The sequence below is a fragment of the Vespula pensylvanica genome, chromosome 5, assembly GCF_014466175.1.
Source record: "Vespula pensylvanica isolate Volc-1 chromosome 5, ASM1446617v1, whole genome shotgun sequence".
In the NCBI taxonomy this organism is placed as follows: domain Eukaryota; kingdom Metazoa; phylum Arthropoda; class Insecta; order Hymenoptera; family Vespidae; genus Vespula; species Vespula pensylvanica.
The window spans coordinates 5,890,911-5,911,927 of record NC_057689.1 but is presented as its reverse complement, the minus strand read 5'-3'; the positions used below and the strand labels follow the sequence as shown (position 1 = coordinate 5,911,927).

The following is a 21,017-nucleotide window of genomic DNA, read 5'->3' as shown; positions in this document are numbered from 1 at the left end:
AACGTTTAATATATTTTAATTCATACCTTTTGATCCTAATTTAAGCACGCAAGTAATATTGATTATCTAGATTTCATCAGATGAAGTATCGATATCATATTTTCTCGGGACTCTTGAAATAGCTAAAAATTAAATTATCGCATTAGAATGATTACTTATATACAATTTAGTATTTAATATTCTGAAAATTTATAGAAGAATTAAAGACAATTAAAGGCAATTCTAGAGTCTAACGAAAAATACAAAATGCAGCGATTAGCTCGATAGTACTTGCGTTACATTATATGATGTATAATTGCATCGCAACTTGCTATTATAAATTAATAAAAATATACAGGATTTGTAAAAAAATTTATAATACGAATTTCGAACAAATGTTTCCTATAAAAGTTACATAGAGTTATGCGGACCAATGTATAAAAATAATTCTATTCGATTGTAAATAGTTAACGAGCTAAAAAGATCGGCTTTGCTTTATCTAAATGAATATTTTATTTAATTATGAATGATAGCCATTTCGCAAAAAAAATTGAACGTGAATGCCTAAACAACTATTTACATGTACTTTCGTGTGTGTACTAAACTTGAATGAGACGGTGTTGACCTCCGCTGAAGGCCAAATGCGAGTTAGTTTTGTTTACACATGCTCGAACTTGTTAAAGAGCATAATATAACGTTATATACATATATATATACACATATCTATTAACTAAAATAAGATAATTTTAAAGCTACATTATAACAATGTATTACTAAATTTATAATTTTGTAATATATATATTTGTAAAATATTATAATACTGGATATTAATTAAATATTTAATGTATCATAATGTTAATAAAAGCTATGTCCCTCCCTTCCTCTCCCTTCCTCTCTTTGTCTCTTTCTCGCTCTCTCTTTCTTTCTTCGTCTCTCTCTTTTTCGCTCTCTTCCTCTCTTTCGCTCTCTCTTTCTTTCTTTCAAATAAAAAGTAATGATTTAAATGATTGAATATTATTCTGTAGATCGGAGATGTTAATGCGTCTAAGTCTTAAAGTGAAATGATAAAATCTTTGTCTCGAAACGATTGTTTGGTTATGTCAAGGACACTCGGCGATCCCTACACAACCTACAATCAAAACAGATATAGACTTTATAAATTATATTACAACTACTATGTATTATAAAATTCATTAATTTTACAATGTACATATAATATTTAAAGATAAATGAACATAATGTAATATAGAACGCAGTACAAATTTTAGAACTATTTCGAATAATATTAGTACTATGTATTTATTTGTCAGTAAGATAATCCGACGTAATTAGTTTAATTATACAAGAGAATATAATATTTCAATAAATAAGATTACTTACACGTTTCTGCACCAAATTCGTATGTGAAACGTAGAAACTGAATGATTGGAAAAAGAAAATTTGAGAAATTACGGACTGATCGAAGAGCACGAGTGTACCGCTTGCTGGATACCGCGCGAATGAGGTGAGTATTCTATTAACTGTGATCTGATTGGTTGTTTGTCTTACGTTCGCCTTACGTGTTGATCACGTGATATTCAATATGTTTATCATGAAATGTATAATAACATACAAATAATGTATTACTTTATGAATATCGATTTCTTTAATGTTATTTTAATATTATTTTTTTAATCTATGTCACTTTTAATTTTTTCTTATATTTATTATACACTCAGTACTACATACATGATATACTACATATATCAAGATAAATAACCTGACTGTTGACCATTTGTGTCTTTCTCTATTCGTTATATGCATAAATAACCTTGATTGTAAAAAATTTAGATACTTTAAATTACTGGAATTAAAATATACATATGTAACAAATCAATCTCATATTGTTGACATCCTATATCGAAGAAAATCTTATACGCATCAAAGTTCAATGTATGTATAACAAATTTTATGTATAATAAAACTAACCATAAATTCTCAATTTTTTTGCATTCTCTTTTTATCAAACCTTTTCCCATTTTAGAATTTGTTCTTTAAATAAATTAATGCTTCATGGATGGAATTACAAGTCCAATTAAAGTAGATCCGGAATTTAATTGGATTTTTCGAACCTGTTCAAATGCCCTCAACGTATATATAACGATGTATCAAATCATCATTTATGACAATGCATTAGATATGCAAGTGGATCATTTACGTAAGTTATTTACTTATTATAGTTGAAGGAAGTATTGATTTATTTCAATTCGTATAATTAAAAAACAAATAATTTTTTTTTAGAAGCCTTATCGTATCCCGTTTTATTAGCTTTACTGGATTTTTTGATTTATATGGTAGTACAGTAAAGGATCATTTCTTGCAAAATTATTTTAATGGCTTAAAAAACGGATACATGGTTTTCATAAACTTATTCTTTATTAAGTCTACTTGCAATCATCTACCATTAAATCTATTTGCAATCACAAAATTAGAATTCTATATTCTAATTTTAATAACGACCATCGTAAGGCAAGTATCTATTCCCAAATCTATTATTTTTGTAATTAATATTGTAATAACGATTGCGATAGCCATTATCGTAATACACATCATCTGGATAATAGGTTCTTCGATTACGATAATTTGGAATGTAACTGCAGTAAAAGAAAAATGAAAATATTTGAACGAGTCGAAATAACATCGAACGTGCATAAAAACCAAGAATTAAAATTACCGATGATTTCTTAAGTATTCGATAAGATATGGATCCTCGGAGTAGTGCCTAGGCTTTGCATCAACGTGATAATTCTGATAAGAATGTGAAGACACATATCCATCATCGTACACGTATGGATAATAGTGATAACCGTAATCTCGAAAATGATCACGATTTCTATCATAATGTCTTCCTACGTCATCGTGCAGATATTTCCGTCCATCGTCGTATTGCTGATTATTTTGAAATTGATCATAACGTGCACGGGAATCAACATATCTATAAGAAAAAGTATATCCCTCTATAATAATTGTTCCGATATTAACATTTCAATAATTTAAAAGGGAAAAAAGAAAAAAAAATAAAACAAAAAAAAAGCAGCATACCTCTGACCATTATCATAATTGCCATGTTCTGCTTTGTTTCTTTCCCTAAAAGAAGCATCATGTGCTCCATCCCTGAAACTATCCTGCAAATTGTTCCCATAGGAACCACCGTTTTTGTCAAAAGCCCTATGTCCTTTCTCGTCGTCGCTATCCTCGTAAAAACTCGTCTTATTACCGGACTCGTCCTTACGATAATTATTACTGAAACCAGTATTATGATAGCCCTTTTTGTAATAGCCAGTACCGTGTCTATGATAAGAATTGTCGGACTCGTTCGAAATTTCAGTATGACCCGAAGAATGTCGATCCTTGTCAAATCCTTCTCGTGCATTATCCTGCTCATTATAACGAGCCGCGTTCTCTTTTCGTTGGTGATTCGTCGACAAGTCTTTATCGTATAAAGATCTATCCCGATTACCATATCGCTCTTTATTAAAATTAACGCGCTCCAATTTGCCCTTTTCTAAACTAGAACCAGATAATAATGAATCACTTATACCACCTGGCTCATAATAAAAGCAAACGCAATACCGAACGAAGATTAACAACAGAACATTCCGTACGAATATCATTTTTCGATTGAATTTGTTAAATTCTGAAAGTTCTAATCGTTTAACTGGCTAAAGACTGACTTTCGTACGTTTCGTGAATCGACTTTTGTACGCGAATCGACGACCTTGGCCAACCGACGAAACGAAATATATTCTGCAAATAGATCAAGGAATGTTAGAAAAAATTCAATGGATTAAATTGTCCTTTGGTATTCGCTAAAATTCTTCGTCGTAATTCGTTACGAATCAATTAAGTCGATCCGGAGGATCTACGCCGAATTAAAATTTGTCATCGACGATGAAACGTCTCGACGTTTCGAATTTTCTAAAATACCTTACCATTATCTTCTTTTTATCTAAAAGTAGCATAAATAAAGTGCCTGCAGAGAAGTTAATTCATGCGAATCGTATGGATAAAGGAGAGGGCAGAGAGTCGTATATAGATGTTGTAAAAAATATTCAAAACTTATATTTGAAGTCGTCTTAGTAAAAATTCTCAATGCAGAATTGTACAAGACGCTTAAACGTACTGTAAGTATCATATTGTTAAAATGGGAGGGGAGGGGAGGATGTATCACGTAAGATACATTTACTAATTATCATTTTTACGTGTTCCAAAAATACTCTAACTCGTTCGCTCTTTCATACTCATTCTCTCTTTCTTATCCTCCTCCTCTGTCCTAAATACTAAACTCACACATTGGTTCCTCGCATACATTGCTCGCTATTAAATCTATCATTCGATCTAACTGCACACGAAGCTGCACCGTTTATCTATCAGGGAAGCGTTTCCAAATTCTTGCATTAGACTTTATTCACAAGCCGATAACGACCACGTTACTCACTCTGACGTTTGAACTCTCGTAATCTGTATTTTAAATGATTCAGAAGGCAACACGAATTTAGGCAGAGAGTATATATAAAAAATATATAAATCTAACCGATTCCTTTTTTTCAGCACACTGCATTGCGATGCGATGGTAATGATGACAGCTCGTGTGCAAAAAGGAACAACATTCGAAACTTTTCTTTTCGCTTTGTGACTTAGGGTGGCCAGAGGATTCGTATTATTATAGAAAGCATTGATAATCCTAATTCTGATATCCTACCCCTCCCGCAACACGGCAGTTATAAAAACAAAAATCTCACGTTTCATTTCACAACGACAATTAAATGACGTATATTATAAAATCGCGGTTTCCAATACCGACTTTTAGGGACTCACTTGAGAATCATACAATACTACATTGAAGTGACGAAATAAAATATTATTAAAAGGGAATATGGTATTCTTAGCCACCCCATTCACGGCGACGATTGGACGCTAACTTATTTACACATACTTAATAGATTATAATAAATTCATAATTTATACTTATTCTGTACAGGTATGTCTGACGTTATTCTTAACGAATCAATGTATGTACACAATTTTTCGGCTTTCCTCAAATGCTTAAAAATTTGTATATGATGCAATACAATGAGATATCAGCCGTAAAAACCCTCATTCTACTTTTTCGACCGTCGACGATAAACGACGCTAGCAATAATGGAAGAAGTTTCGAAGAATCACATTTGACCATTTTCATTTTTCTCGACAAATGCCCTTTCACGAGTCCATTCTTCTTTGTTTCCGATTATTATCACCCTATCCATCATAATCATCATCTAAAGTACCGCTCTACCAGCGTTAATAATGTCTGTCTTTACCACTGTGCTTCTTCCTTCGGTCGCAATTTATCTTCCTTTTTAAGGTACAACCGTTGATACTCTTCTTGGTAAGTGACATACTGTACACTTGACTTGTTGGGTTTCTGAATGCCACACGCGTTAACCGGCGAATGGCTAGGCGAACAATTCATTTCTTGCAATTCTTGTAATTCTTTTAACGACCTCATTACCATTTGAACGTCCTTTTCCTGCTCCGTTGGTACCATACTTCCTATGGACTCATCTATAACATGTCCGCTATCTTTTCTTTTATCTGTAATCGCCCTCGTAGAAGCATCATCGTTGATTATTTGACTTAAGAAGTTCGTGGCGGCAACGGTTTCCTCGATTTGTCTTTGTTCCTGTTCTTCCTTCGAAAGAGAAGTTTGCTGTGGAAGCGAGACTATTTCCGAATGTATAGGTCCTATTTGTTGTGGTTCCATCATTTTCTGATCTTTTCTCCGTTTCTTCGTGTCGTGTGACTTGTGCTTATTTTCCATACACCTTTCACGTCTCTTATCTCTCTTCTCTGTTTTATTCGTCAGTTCTAGATCTTTATCTTCTAATCTTTTGTCATTTTTAATCTCCGTGTTATCTTGTAGTATTCTATGCTTTAAAGAAACGGGTTTCGAGTGTGGCGAAGTTTGACTTGTTGTTAATGAGTAATTTGAATGTTGTGTAGTTGGATACGAAGTCTCTTGTCTGTGTGCAGATCCGTGACCACTTTGTGAGACTTCGTTGGTATTAGACAATATATTGGAAGGTTCTGGATAGGCCGTAATAGAGACTACATCCTTTTTAACTTCGTTCGTCTTCCCAGGTATTTTATGATAGTCATTGACAGGCGTAATGGAAAGAGAACTATTCGCTAAATCCATGAGATTAAACTTTTCCATGTGACTTTTTACCGGTTTTTGTGCCATTAATTGTGCCGTTGGTACAACAGATATTTTTCCGACGGTAGAATTGGAAATGATATTCGATGAAGCTTCATACTGCTGACTTGCATTACCATTGTCTTTGTTCTTTTCTTTTTGCTTAGAACTTTGTTGCTTCTTTTCAGCATTATTATCATTTGACTTTAATGCCCCCACATTTGTGACATTTATGGAATTTTCAGAAACGTTCAGAATCTTAGCGACACTCGTAGGAGCTTTCTCCTGTTCTTGAGTTGGAGCATTATTACTGCTTGTCGCATCAAGCCTCCCAGTAGAATTGCAAATTGTATTTGCGGAAGAAGAAAGATTATTTGCACTGACAACATCTTTCAACTTTTTCGCTTTCCTCTTAATTCTAAAATCAGAAATATAAAATAATAATGTTATATATATATCTATACATATATCTGCCGAGATCCTTAAATATATAGCAGTATTAATGTACATACAATAGTTATAATATATACAGACTATGCAAAAATCGATGTTATAGTAGGTAAAACAGAAAGGAGGTAGGTTTGATTCAATTGAGATAAAAATATTAAATAAATAAAGTGAGAAGTTTAATGATAAATAGTAAAACAATGCAAAATCACACAAAGAATACAAAAAGAAAAACGAACATTCCAAATCAATATGTACAAAAAAAAAATGAGCAGAAAATGACAAATTAAGGCCCATTATTATATCATTCTACAATTATTTTTCTACAAATGTATTAGAAATATTAAACTTGTGATTGTCAAGCTTTCATTTTTACTAGAGCTCCAATATTGAGTTTTATCCGAGAAGTAGAAATCGTAATTCTAATCCAACATAATCACCTCCCTAAAACATACAATGACCAGAAAATAGAACTACCATCTAACTACCTGATGATAGATGTAGACTGGCGTTTCAGGCGTGGATCTGCTGACCGCGATTTGCAAAAAAATGAGTTAAACTGATCTTGACGTAGAGTCAATAATCTTGATTATGAGACATGCAGAAATATTTCTTTCACCTTGGAGAAAGTAGAAAAGCTGAACAGAATCAACCCATGCTTAAAGCGAAGCGTGGAAAATAAAATCCCTTATAAGATTAAAGTAGGAGTAAGGGAAATGATGTCGCGTGTATCACGTAATTATACTTACGTAGGTTCGACAGGATTTGAATACTTCAACAAAGTTTGTAAGCGTACGTATCCAGGTGGCCATAATGGTAACACTTTTGTATCCATAAATGTTGCTACAAAGGATTCCATACTTTCTTTTCTAGGTCTTAAAATTTTAAAGTATTGTCTTCTCGCATTCGCAATTTCATATACTAATTTCCTGTAAAGAGTCGACACATATTTTTAATTATATTAAAAGAAATATATATATATTGTATATTTGGATATATTACATATATCCAAAATATTCAATAATGAAAACAGGAGTTACATACTTCGTCTCATCCGTCCAAGGAAACCGTTTTTTTGGAATTTTAGATTTGTCTGCGCTTTTACATGAACCCTCCTCTTCATCAGAACTTTCAGCAGCAGCAGGCGAACCTTCAAATCCCCTGGAAACCAATCACAAATTATAGTTAAGGAAAACGACTGAGAAAAAGGATTTTGGTATTGCGATGATAAAGAATAATGAAACGTATTTGTTTAATGTTAAACGCGTTATTTGACACAAAAAATGATGCCAGTGAAAAACTAAATATTGATACTGATGATAAAAAGCCCCGAATTGTCTTCTGCTATCTCAAAAATAAGTAATCTTTGTATAGAAAATGTATAGGAAATGTACACATCGAAAGTCAGGTTTGAAAGCTTTCATTGTAATTGAGATAGCAGATGTATATAAGCATGATAAGATTAAGGGAAAAAGATGAAGGCAGAAGAAATGAGGGGGACGACAAAGAGAAAGAGAAATTGGACAGGCAAGAATAGAAAGGGTTTCCTCTTACGAGGGGCACCTTACCAACAGTACCGATATATCTCCCAGTATAATTGAGGACTGAGAAATAGAAAAGTACAATGAGTTCCAATTTAATATCCTATACAACCTAAAGTATTAACTCTACTTTATTTTCGAAATGTGTCTTCTGTACAGCTACAAGCTTAAACAATTTTGTACAAAAAATCAAGGATTTAATCTGATAAGATACTTACTTTTCATCCGCAACCTTCTGACTTTCCTTGATGTATGCATCCATAACCGATGGCATTATATTATCAATGATAGCTTTTAACCTGAAACACCACCAAACTTTGCCAGCAATTGAAGTTTACAAATTTATAAACGATACAAAATCAAATATATATACATATATATTACTTGTTCATTTTTTTCTATCATAATAAAACAAATATTTTACCTTTGCATTGGTTCCTTAACCCTATATTCAGCGTCTTGTAAATAGAGTTTCTTAGCTCTATTAAGAAGAGTTATTTTACTACAAGGTAGAAATCGTGCGAGATGTCCATACGTCTGAGGTCTTGCACTCGCAGAATTCAATGTCCTTAATTTTTTCTCTAAACTATATCAAATAAAAAATTGAAATATAATACAATATTATTCCTTTCCTCGAAACAACGTTAAAATTTTATAATATCATAAATCCACGTTATAAAAGAAAGTTACCTAAATAAAGCAGCGTTGACCGATGGATTGAAAAATTTGCTTTTACCCTCTTTACTATTTTCTGCGTGTACCTTCAATTTGTTAACAATTTCTTTGATATCTTCGGGAAGGCCATCCGGTAATGGTGCTTCTTCTTTGTCGATATCATCGCATTCCGATTCTGTACCAAGAGCACCTCGAGATTTTCCAGAATCTGTAGTGTCTCGGCTCGACTCGTCTTCGACTCTAGCTGCATTAACAACGCTTTCTATAGCATCGTCGATATTACTGTCTTTACCAGAAAGTTTCTTTAAATCTATTTTCTTTGCATCACAGCCATTACTACTGGTGGATGATTTCTTCTCAAATTTTTTAATATCAAATTTTTTTTCAGTCGTAGTTCTATTCTTTTGCAAGTCTTTTTCAGGCTTTTTCTTTTCCTCTTGATCTTCCGACGCTTAAACGAAAAGGAAAACGCGATTCAAATTTAAATTCTAACATATGTTATAAAACAGAATAAATATGTATTTAACACGTGTCTATTTAATACCTGTACCACCCTCAGCATCTGTTGTTTCTCCTTTTTCTTTCCGCCTTTCCGCATCCTGTTGACAATTCGAACGTTGATCTTGTGACTGATGATTTTGCGGCTTCTTTTTCTTCTTCTTAATTACATTTTCGTGGTTGGATTTTTTATCTCCATTTTCATCGACTTTCTGCTTCTTCATGGATGAAAATAATCGTAATAAAAAAAATTCAATGAATAAGAAATATACAGCACATCAAATATTTAAATTACTTTTCTCGGTTGATCTGACATGTCTTCCACTTCATCATCTTCCGACGAACTAAGATTTCTTTTATCTGCCCTCTTTGGACTATCCACGTCTTCTGTTTCTTCTTCGCTGCTATCGCTACTTTCATCTTCATCATTGTTACTTTTATTATTGTTGTTATTGTGAACTAAGGAATGCCTTTCAGCAGCTTTAAATTCAAGGGCTCCACAATTTATGTAGAAACCCCCATGAGCTGTGGTCATCTCTTCTGGCACAATCTCATCGTACTGGAAAACGATTAACGATGAATAGAATGGAAGACAAAAACAAAATAAAAAATAAAAATAAAAAAAAGCAAATTAAATAAGCAAGTTTCGAATGAAAAATAAATGATACAAAATATATCACTCACAGCATCCGTATTGTCAATGAAGGAATCGTTCTCATCGTATCCCGCGCCCAAATCCACATAATCATCATATTTATGTCTTTTTTTCCCCAAAGTAGCCGTACCCTAAAACAACATGAAATATTAATATAATTCAATATTTTAATCGTTAATTTTTTTCATTCACGCAATCACTCTAGCGAACTTCTTTATGTACATACATATTTAGCTTCGAATCTCCTCGCCATATCTTTAAGTTTATCTTCGTCATCCTCGTCGAAGGGATCCAGCCCATTCGTCGCATTCTCATCTCCTCTTTTTTGTTCTTTTCTGCGCTTTTTCTGTGTGAACATAAATAAAAATCGATCGATATTTCACGTTAAATATTTCTCATTAAAATTATCACAGCACTGTGAGCAAGTAGGACACGGCAGCATCTATATATATACATATATACATGCATAAATCATACATACATACATACATACATACATACATACATATATTCATGTATGTATCCATGTATAAACATATATATCCGTAGTACTTCAAATATTAATCCAATATTAATTCCTAACACAAAATATAATAATTAAAACAATAATTCATATCGTAGGATTATTATCGGCAAAAGCGATAAGATAAAAGGACGAGACTTGTGTTATATGCGTTAGACAACATAGTCTTCAAAAATATTTCACACGATCAAGGAAGGAAGGAAGAAAGAAAGGAAGGAAGGAAGAAAACGATAAGATAAAACTTTGAAACGATGCGAGAAACGTTCTGCAATACCAGGAGAACACGTTACAGGTGAAACGCGAGCTACGATACAGTGGTTCTCTGCTCTATGCGAAACGTGCCACCTCCTTTTTCATTCTGCTCTCCTAATACGGGGACGCTACGTCGAGTGACCGTTTCAGCGATAATATTATTATCAACAGGTTAAAAACCCAACGTGACGGTAACAAAAGAAAAGAATAGACAAATTTAACAATAAAATGATGGAAAATATATATGGAGTAACAATAAAAAAAAAATAAAAAATAAAAAAAGAGAAGAGACAATGCATACTGCTCTATCCTTTCCCTTTTTAGATTTTTTGCTTCTGTTGCACTTTATCGCTGGTATTAAATATGCGTATTAAAAATGCATCGTGTATTTCGAAATAATACAATGCTTTTTTCTCTATGGAGTTCTTTACGAAGAGTGCGTATGGAAGAAAAAAACAACGAACGAAAAGAAAAAGGAAAAGAAAAAAAAGAAAGTATTTCACTTTTCTTTCGCGAAATACAATATTATTGGTCGCTCAAGAAAAGATAGGGTAAATGGCCTATAAGAACATCAAGAATTTCAAAAATCCATGTTACGTGGTGAAGAAGGCGCGAAAGCAAAAAATAGAGGAGAGAAGAGAAAAGGGAGAAAGAGAAAGAGAGAAGAAGAGCAAGATCCGTAGGGCAGCTTGCGAAAGGATACTAACCACTATGCGGTGGTGAATCGATAACTATCAACGACAAAAGACTACTCTCTCTCTTTCTCTTTCTCCTCTCCTCTCCTCTCGATTATAAGTATACGCTGTGGGACTTTTATACACTATGGTATACAGATGCAACGTTGAAAGAATGATCGACCGACGTGGCGGGAAAGAGAGGTAAAAGAGGGGAATGTAATTCATCCCCACCATCGCGATTAGCCTTGTATTTGAAAAAAAAAAGAAAAAAAAAAGAAAAAAAAAAGAAAGAAAAAATCTATGGTATATTGTGATAGTAGCTTGGTAAGACTCACGGTCTTCGTTTTCTTATGGAATTATGACCGTAACATGCATGAATCATTAGATACCGTTACTAAAGCTTATTTGATTGTTGTTGCAAATAAAATGAAAGGATGGAAGAAAGAAAGATATATATATATATACACACACACACACACACATATATATATAGAGGGAGGAAGATAAACTTGCCTATTCGGCATATAATGGAGAACACACGAAGTCTTTATTAGCTTTTTAAAAACTCTTAAAAAAAAAAAGAAAAAAAAAAGAAAAAAAAAGAAAAAAGAAAAAAGAAAACGTCGCGAAGAACACAGAGAGCATCGTTCGATCAAACATATACATGCATGACAGGAACTGCCACATGTATTGTCTCGTGCAACGACGACACGTATGAGAAAGAGAAAGAGAAAGAAGAAGGGGAAAAGAGAGAGAGAAGAAGAGAGGTAGGGAGAGAGAAACAAATTATCGTAAAACATATGTATTTATACGTCAATCTCGCGCGCACATTCTCGTGTAAATTCATAACGGAAACGACAATACTCATTCGTGGCAATATTTCGAGGAAGAAAGAATTTGTCGTCTTTTCGAGACGAGAAATTGGTTGATTGGTGTGCGTGTGTGCGCGCGCGAGCGAATGGGTGAGCACGCGCGCGTCCACCCGCGACAGCGTACACGTATACGCTACGAAGAATTCGATGTGAAGGGGTGAAGGGCGATAGGAAAAAATGAATAGAAAAATTAGAGAAGGGGTTGCGAAAGCCGAAAAGCCATGCACGAAAGCATGACATATGTCTGGAGAGGTCAAGCCATGTTCCTATACGTGCGCTCTCGATACGTGTCGACGATCACGAGTTTCCAGCGCAGCGCAGTAGAAAAAGAAAGAGAGAGTGTTGTGTGTGTGTATGAATATGTCTGTGATTCGACATGTGTATGTATGTTGTGTGTATGTGAGAAAGAAAGAGAGAAAGAGAGAGAGAGAGAGAGAGAGAGATACATGGGCAAAGAGGAGGGGACACGGTTGTCTAGGAGTATTATGCGATATAATTCGAAAAAGAAAGGCGATTTTCATAGTAGATAACGAGAAGCATGGCGTTTATCGAGAAACGTTACATGTATGTAACATTAGAGATAAATACGTGGCGTACGCGATATTTTCTAATGGTCGTGTCGATAGAAAGTATTATAAAAAGGAATTGCAATGTCGGCTTGAAACGATGTATTCGCCTTGCCTCCTAAGTTAGTAACTAAAATGGATGATTTCGTAGTGATGTCGAGTTAAGGAAGAATCGTATATTCTGGTTTCTGTTTGCGTTAGAAATAATGTTAAATGTACGGTCGATGTTTAAGATCTAACCGTTATTTTCTTTTTCTTCGATAAACAATCGTTAGAATAGGTCACTGTAAAATCTAGAAAAGTTCCTACGAAATGTCGGAGGAGAATCGATCAGTTCTCTCTTTTCTCGTAGTTGAGAGACAGGATACTGACCAAAGGAGGAAACGTCACGAGGAATCGAGAGAGAGAGAACGGTGTACGGTAGAGATCTCACGAGGCAACAAGGACGCGTGACAGTCGTGTTTCGAGAGCGTTGCATGTCGATATGCATCTGGCATCGTCGTGCGTCGCCCTCGACGACGCGAAACCATTAGTATTTTTGCACTTTCTTCTCAAAGTCGTAAAGAGAGACAGAGAAAGAGACAGAGAAGTGCGGCCGGTAAGTCGTGCCCTTATCGAGGCACGCGGTCGAGAAAATTTCTCTTATTTGGATCTCGGTCTCTGTTTTTCCTCGTTAGACGTTTTACGAAAAAAGATAAAGAGAAAAGGAAGATGGACTGACCTCGGCTGCTTTGAGAAGCTGCGCGTAGTTGAACTCGGGGCATGCCTTCTCGTTCGACTCTGGCAGAGTGAGCGTAAAACGGAAGGAGGGCGCAAGCTGTTTGCCCTTCTCACCCTTTTTCTCCTTCTTCGCGGCGTGGCCCAGGGACTCCGGAAACTCCAGGGTTTGCAGGGGTACCCGTTTAACCTCTGACATTCCTACATTTGCACCGAGCTCGATTGCGAATCACGGGAAACACTGCGTTGGCCGCGGCGACAACATGGTCCCTTTCTCTTCTTAAACACTACACCGACACCGCCACTCGCACGTCGCCATCTTCGGCACGACTGTTTTTAGAGTGCGCTGCTGACGCCGCTGCTCCTATTATTGCCGCCGTCGCCGCCACTATCGTATGCGCGCGCATTACCATATTAACGCGACCATCGCGCCACCCCCACTCATTTTAAATATTCTTATTCTTTTTTTTCGCTTTATTTATATCGTTTTTTTTTCCTTACGCTTTTTTAATAAGTAATATATCAATGATATAATAAAATAATTAATTATAAAAGATTAGTTATAAATAATTTTACTTGACAACGATTTGATAACGAAAATAATTGGTCCATTATACTTGCAAGTACTTTAATGCATTTTAATGCGGATATGCATGAAACGTAAGATTTTATAAACTTTTGATTGGTTCAAATGAAACATTTGCTTTATATCGTCATTGGTGATAAAATGTATTTTAAATGTTTAGATAAATAAAATTTGCAATAAAGGACCTTAATATATATTTTCCTTTTATAATATAGCAATCTTACGTATTCTTTATTATGATATTTTCTTATAAGTTTATAAACAATGATTGCGTTTTAATTCTTATGTAAAAAACATGTGTCTTTATGTATTACGATCTAGTTCATTTTTGTATATATAACTTAACATATCTCACATTGTCGTGCCTGCAATAGTAAGATTAGATACGTGATTATGATATACATAACTTCACATAAGATTTTCTACAGAAAGAATATACATTCAATCGGATGAATCTTTGTTATTATCAACATTATTATCATCTTTCTTTGCTATTTTAATTGCTGAAAACTGTTGCCCTAAAAGTTTCATCACCTCTGCATGTTTTAAGTTCTTGTCCTTTTTCACAGAATTATAATTTTCTTTTACATAAAGTGCAAATGCAGATGGTTCTCTTTTTGGTGTTTGCATTTGAACTGTACCAGATTTCGTTGTTCTGTTGATAAGTAACTCAAATTTACCATAACAATGGCCACATCGTTTCTTTTCAATATCTAAAGACTTTGAATGTCGTCCAATACTAAAATTAATCGTAATAGCATAATAATTAATCAGATTAATTATTAATAATTAATTAATAATTAATAGAAAAAGAGGGAAACAATAAATCATGCAACAATATTATTAATATTTTTACCTGTATCCACATTCAATACATCTATATGTGAATTTTGTTTTAATTTTATAATCATGGCAACGACGAATGGGAGGAAGTTCAGGAAATGCTCTCAAGGCCTTATTAGCCCTATATAAATTATAATAAAATAAATAACATGTATAAAAAACAATTTATTCTAACACTTACCATGCTGTCCAGAAAGGTCCATGACCATCTGACACGTCATTTATCAGCCAAGCAGCAGCATGGCACATTTCATGAATTAAGGTGTCTCTTAATCTATCAGGTGTATCTAAAACCTGTATAAAATTCGAATGAATTATTTACTAGAATTAATGAAAAATGTTTACACATGTGAAGTTACAATATATTTAAAGCATACTTTAGTTGATAGTACTATTCTTGAAGATCTGACAATGCCTCCAAGAGGTTTCACAGATTTTTTATTATAACAATATCCAGCTGTTCCTCTCATACGAATATTCCATTCTATTGACATATCCTCTGGTAACTTTTTATCAAAAATATTTTCATTATATAATTTGTATAAATATTTGCAAAGCTCTTCTTTATTATTTTTATATGAGAGCCTATATTTTTTTGCATTTGGATGAGCACTAATTAGAGGTATTGAATCAGATAAAGAAGCTAAAAAACTTTTATATGTTTCCTTTCTCTTGCTTTCTATGGATGAAAGAAGGTTTCTATTTGTTGTTGTTGTTGTTGTTGTTGTTCTTGAATTCTTTTTTGTTCTATATTTATCTGAAAATTTATTTTATGTTTAATTAAAAATTAGGAGATTTTAAAACCATTAAAATATTTGTTAAATGCTTTTACAATATCATGTTTACAAGTATGTCATTTTAATACCTTTTTTATATACACGTTTTTGAGTAATATCATCACCTGGATCAAATTCACTTGTATCAGAACTATTTTCTTCATTGCTAAATGATAATCTTTTCCTATCTAATACTTTCTGTACTGCAGGGTGACAATTAGTATTATATTCATCTTCTTCATCAGAATCACATATTTGAATAGCTCTATAACAAAAATTTGGAAATTGTACTTTATATTGTTGCATGAAATTCATAAAAAGTATATAAAAACATATTATACCTTTGAATAGAAGATGATACAGTATTAAGTTTATCAGATACAATATTTGATGCATGTGGATTTGTTAGAGCAGTATAATACAAACTTTCTGATTCATTCTCAGAGGAAGTATCATTAATGAAACTATTTTTTTGCGTAGTATATTTAGTTTGTTTTTTATTTATTAATCTTACTTTCTTATCTGTATTAAATTTATTCTGTTTATCTTCTGCTTTTATTGAATAATGTTCATTTCTTGTAGCTTTTCTGTAACAATAAAAATGATACTTCTTAATATTATCAGTTATTTCTTGTTTTATTAAAAAACTTACCTTTCTGTTTGTACAGCTCTATCTTTTTTCATAAGAATTTGTTGTTTTTCTATTGGAGTTGAAAGCAATGCACCTGCTTTATCTCTCCATATATTACCATATAACTTATCTAATATATCTGTACATTCCATGACATTCATATTATTAGATTGCTTTGTATTCACATTTTTACATTGATCAGTAGGTTTCTTTTTTTGTAGAATGTTTGAAGATTTAGGAATATTGTCATTAGGTTTGTGTAAAAATTTATGTGGTGTTTTTGGCTTTGATACCGTAGGATTAGTTCTTTTTGTGTCTGATATAATAACGTTGTTTTCATTGGTTTTAAATCTCATTTTTCCTCTATTATTTGGAGTTTCATAATCCATCTCCAATCTTTCTAAACTACTGTTTCCAGAACTTATACCATTTTTACTGCTTGCAGGTACATTACTGAATGAACTATCACTACAAGATCGTGGTGAACTCAACATAAGCCAATCTGAAATTTCTTTTTTTTTTCTTTCAGATAGGCCTTTTACTTGATTATCTATAGGTATTTCAACAGACTGATCATATATTTTAGATGAAGTTACTATATTTATTTCAGTACATTGATTCTTGATATCAGAATTTGGAGGGATTTCATCTATGATCACAGCAGGTGGCTTATCAACTTTTTTTATTAAATTATCATTAGTTAATAAAGCTGGATGTATTTCATCATCTAAAGTTTCATCAATTACAACATTATTGATTTTTTGTAGTTTTGGAGATTCATAAATAGCTTTTGTCGACTGTATATTTGTTAAGATTTTATTTAGATCACCTTTTGTCAATTGTATACATGTTTTTGATTTTTTAGAATTATTAGTATTACTATTACTACTATTAATATTATAATTAGTCAATTTATTTAATAAATTTAAATTCGAAATAGGAGTATGTATATTTTCTTCCTTTTCCGATGTATCTTGTATTTGTCTGTTCGATTTTTCATTATTATGTTGTACATTTATTAATGTTGAACTAATATATCTATTTTTAGATATATTAGTATTTTTATTGTGTTCAGAACTTGATGTATTACTGTTCTTAGAACTATCATCTGAAGTATAAAATGAATTCTTATCTTGTGAAGTAACTTTATCAATACAATTAGAAAATTTATCATAATGTTTATTTCTCACTGATACATTTTTCCATTTTTCATAAAAATTTTCGTCTTCACTTGAATCATCAGATATTTCTAAAGCATAATTTTTTGATCTTATTAGACTTTTATAAGTGTTCTTTGGTATTATAGGGGTTGTAATCTTTTCTTTATTAAAATAATCTAAACTGCAATCAATGCTTGAATCGCTAATGACAATAATATCATCTTTGTTTGTATTTACTTCACTATTATCAGGAAGAATATCTTGAGTATCTTCTATTACAGAATCATCAGAAAGTTTTAAAGAAAAGTCTTGAGATCCAATGATTGGCACTTTTAAAATATCTTTAGTAGTTTTATCAATTCTATTAGTTACTTCAGGTAAAATCTGATAACCTGGGATATATAAAATAATCACTATGACTTACAATACATAATATAATTTCATTTTACATACCTTTTCTATATTTCTGTTTATCAACAGAAAGTGAAAAAGAGTCTTCAATAAAATCACTCATATTTTTCTTATTACTTTGTCTACTACACGTGTTTTTATTTCTAAATTATAATTACGTAAACATATTTCTTTGAGTATGTATTTACAGATGGTTTTTATGTATTAAAAAATTTATTTAATCTCGAAAAAGGTCAACATTATAAAACAATGAAGCGAATTCACTGAAATAAAAGCATGATATGGAAAAAAACGCTGTATTCTTATTATTTAAATTTAATTCACTTGCCATGCTCCAATTTATATAATAAAGGCAAAATGTTGTGATAAAATTATATCAAAGAAATATGATATATTCTTTCAAATTAAAAACACACATAAAACCATAAACACAAATTCAAACGTGTTCGTTATAAGTCATATACAAGGCTGCCAACGTTTAAGAAAATGGAACAAAATAGTCGATCGACATATTTTATAGTAAGAACCAACCCATCGTCCATATCATTTAAATAATACATTGTATCGATTCTTCTTTGTACATTCTCAAAAGTATTTATTTACAATATTATAACTGAACATGAAGAAAGGTAGAATTAGTATTATATTATTATTTCCCAAGTTGACAATACAGGAATGCTAATGTCAAGTTTATCCTATGCAGTACTGTGTTAGTTCGATTAAAATTCATAAGATAGAGCAATCATGAAATTCTAAATTGAAGAAAATAGAGGATCGTATTATTTTGTAGTAAAAACCAATCTGTTTTCCTTATTAATTAAATAATACATTGCAACGATCCTCCTTTGGCAATCCTCACGAGTATTTATTTGGAATATTATAACAGATATTGAATCATAGTAAAAAACTATTATATAATTATTCCGCCAGATGGCAGCACAAGATAGCTTATATCACCTTTCCCTAATGTAGTAATGTACTAGTTCGTCTAAAATTCGAGAGATGGCGCAGATATGAAATCCTAAATTCAAGTAAATTATCAATCGTCTTATTTTATAATAAGAACAAATCCATTTTCCTTACCAATTAAATAATACATTGTATGAATCCTTCTTGATCAATACTCACAAGTATTTATGTGGAATAATCTAGCAGAAAACGAATAACAGTAACATTAAGTATTGTAATATTATTCCGCAAGATGGCAGCACAAGATAGCTTATATCACTTTTCCCTAATGTAGTAATATACTAGTTCGTTTAAAACTCGAGAGATGGCGCAGCTATGAATCCTAGATCAAATTTAATTGTCAATCGTCTTATTTAATAATAAGAACAAATTCATTTTCCTTGCCAATTGAATAATACATTGTATGGATCCTTCTTGATCAATCCTTACATGTATTTCTGTGGAATATTCTAGCAGAAAACGAATAACAGTAACATTACGTATTGTAATATTATTCCGCAAGATGGCAGCACAAGATAGCTTACATCACTTTTCCCTAATGTAGTAATATATTAGTTCCTCTAAAATTCGAGAGATGGCGCAGCTATGACATCCTAAATGCAAGTAAATTTTATAATAAGAACCAGTCCATTTTCTTTATTAATCGAATATCGATCCTTCTTTGTCATTCCCCACAAGTATTTATTTGGAATATATTAACTGGTAATGAGTGAAAGTAAAATGAGTATTATATTATTAATTTGTAAGATGATACACACAATAAGCTTATATCATATTTACTTTATGTAATAGTGGGTTAGTTCTTACTATAAACTATGACCATTGCCTATTCCTTAGATTTAGGATTTCCTAACTGCGCCATCTCTCGAAGTTTAGACAAACTAATGCGATAATATATTAGGGAAAGGTGATGCAAGTAATTCTGTGCTGCCATCTTGAGGAATACTGATACAATACTTAATGATACTGTTATTCACTTTCTGTTAGAATATTCCACATAAATACTTGTGAGGAGTAATCAAGAAGGATCCATACAGTCTATTATTCAATTGGTAAGGAAAATGGATTTGTTTTTACTATAAAATATGACGGTTGGCAATTTAATTTGATGTAGGAGTCATAGCTGCGCCATCTCTCGAGTTTTAAACGAATTATTATATTAGTACATTAGGGAAAAGTGATATAAGCTATCTTGTGCTGCCATCTTGCGGAATAATAATAATACAATACTTAATGTTACTGTTATTCGTTTTCTGCTAGATTATTCCAAATAAATACTTGTGAGGATTGATTAAGAAGAATTCATACAATGTATTTTGAATTGGTAAGGAAAATGGATTTGTTCTTATTATAAAATAAGACGATTGACAATTTACTTGGATTTAGGATGTCATAGCTGCGCCATCTCTCGAAGTTTAGACAAACTAATGCGTTAGTATATTAGGGAAAAGAGATATAAGCTATCTTGTGCTGCCATCTTGCGGAAAAATAATACAATACTTAATGTTACTGTTATTCGTTTTCTGCTAGATTATTTCACATAAATACTTGTGAGGATTGATCAAGAAGGAACCATACAATCTATTATTGAATTGGTAAGGAAAATGGCTTTGTTCTTATTATAAAATAAGACGATTGATAATTTACTCTATTTAGGATTTCATAACTCTGCCATCTCTCGAAGTTTAGAGGAACTAATATATTACTACATTAGGGAAAGGTGATGTAAGCTGTCTTGTGCTGCCATCTTGCGGAATAATATTACAATACTTAATGTTACAGTTATTCGTTTTCTGCTAGAATATTCCATAGAAATACATGTAAGAATTGATCAAGAAGGATCCTTACAATGTATTATTCAATTGACAAGGAAAATGAATTTGTTCTTATTATAAAATAAGACGATTGACAATTTACTCTATTTAGGATTTCATAACTCTGCCATCTCTCGAAGTTTAAACGAACTATTATATTACTACATTAGGGAAAAGTGATATAAGCTATCTTGTGCTGCCATCTTGC

At 32.3% G+C, this 21,017-nt stretch overlaps 3 protein-coding genes and 1 long non-coding RNA gene across 5 annotated transcripts; 1 reads left to right on the top strand and 3 right to left on the bottom strand.

The window, feature by feature from the left end:
- The first annotated feature begins 1,363 nt into the window (after positions 1-1,363).
- Positions 1,364-3,078, top strand: LOC122629578. The gene is made up of 3 exons (XR_006327299.1): positions 1,364-1,911; positions 2,003-2,176; positions 2,260-3,078. It is a non-coding gene; the product is annotated as an uncharacterized LOC122629578 (long non-coding RNA).
- Positions 2,376-3,924, bottom strand: LOC122629576. The gene is made up of 3 exons (XM_043813137.1): positions 3,061-3,924; positions 2,693-2,953; positions 2,376-2,612 (listed from the first exon to the last, which is right to left on the bottom strand). Exons 1-3 carry the CDS (start codon positions 3,630-3,632, stop codon positions 2,468-2,470), a joined length of 978 nt encoding a protein of 325 aa, XP_043669072.1. The 5' UTR covers positions 3,633-3,924; the 3' UTR covers positions 2,376-2,467.
- A 133-nt stretch (positions 3,925-4,057) lies between these two features.
- On the bottom strand, positions 4,058-13,967 carry LOC122629574 (ubinuclein-1). Of its 2 annotated transcripts, XM_043813132.1 has the most exons (12): positions 13,624-13,967; positions 10,239-10,358; positions 10,042-10,143; positions 9,653-9,916; positions 9,404-9,575; positions 8,875-9,310; positions 8,609-8,770; positions 8,403-8,483; positions 8,212-8,247; positions 7,688-7,804; positions 7,393-7,572; positions 4,058-6,614 (listed from the first exon to the last, which is right to left on the bottom strand). In XM_043813132.1, the coding sequence occupies exons 1-12, from the start codon at positions 13,816-13,818 to the stop codon at positions 5,318-5,320; spliced, it is 3,162 nt and encodes a 1,053-aa protein (XP_043669067.1). In that variant the 5' UTR covers positions 13,819-13,967; the 3' UTR covers positions 4,058-5,317. The 2 variants fall into 2 exon arrangements, with proteins under 2 accessions (XP_043669067.1, XP_043669068.1); XM_043813133.1 differs by lacking the exon at positions 8,212-8,247.
- Positions 13,968-14,417: 450 nt separating this feature from the next.
- Positions 14,418-18,617, bottom strand: LOC122629424 (putative uncharacterized protein DDB_G0282133). Its single transcript, XM_043812813.1, has 9 exons — positions 18,558-18,617; positions 18,069-18,289; positions 16,477-18,007; positions 16,166-16,411; positions 15,914-16,089; positions 15,426-15,805; positions 15,230-15,342; positions 15,062-15,169; positions 14,418-14,944 (listed from the first exon to the last, which is right to left on the bottom strand). Exons 2-9 carry the CDS (start codon positions 18,127-18,129, stop codon positions 14,647-14,649), a joined length of 2,913 nt encoding a protein of 970 aa, XP_043668748.1. The 5' UTR covers positions 18,130-18,289; positions 18,558-18,617; the 3' UTR covers positions 14,418-14,646.
- Between the last annotated feature and the right edge of the window lie 2,400 nt (positions 18,618-21,017).

What these genes read in the sequence shown, in the direction of transcription:
- LOC122629574 (XM_043813132.1), bottom strand. Translation starts at nt 13,818, where the DNA reads ATGTCAGAGGTTAAACGGGTACCCCTGCAAACCCTGGAGTTTCCGGAG. An exon ending in GAGATATATCGGTACTGTTG is followed by an intron (nt 7,805 to 8,211) that starts GTAAGGTGCCCC and finishes ATTGGTTTCCAG; the next exon opens with GGGATTTGAAGGTTCGCCTG. An exon ending in CCTTGGACGGATGAGACGAA is followed by an intron (nt 7,573 to 7,687) that starts GTATGTAACTCC and finishes GACTCTTTACAG; the next exon opens with GAAATTAGTATATGAAATTG.
- LOC122629576 (XM_043813137.1), bottom strand. Translation starts at nt 3,632, where the DNA reads ATGATATTCGTACGGAATGTTCTGTTGTTAATCTTCGTTCGGTATTGC. An exon ending in AATTATGATAATGGTCAGAG is followed by an intron (nt 2,954 to 3,060) that starts GTATGCTGCTTT and finishes TTTTTCTTATAG; the next exon opens with ATATGTTGATTCCCGTGCAC. An exon ending in GAATACTTAAGAAATCATCG is followed by an intron (nt 2,613 to 2,692) that starts GTAATTTTAATT and finishes CTTTTACTGCAG; the next exon opens with TTACATTCCAAATTATCGTA.
- LOC122629424 (XM_043812813.1), bottom strand. Translation starts at nt 18,129, where the DNA reads ATGAGTGATTTTATTGAAGACTCTTTTTCACTTTCTGTTGATAAACAG. An exon ending in TAAACAGAAATATAGAAAAG is followed by an intron (nt 18,008 to 18,068) that starts GTATGTAAAATG and finishes TATATATCCCAG; the next exon opens with GTTATCAGATTTTACCTGAA. An exon ending in AGAGCTGTACAAACAGAAAG is followed by an intron (nt 16,412 to 16,476) that starts GTAAGTTTTTTA and finishes TTATTGTTACAG; the next exon opens with AAAAGCTACAAGAAATGAAC.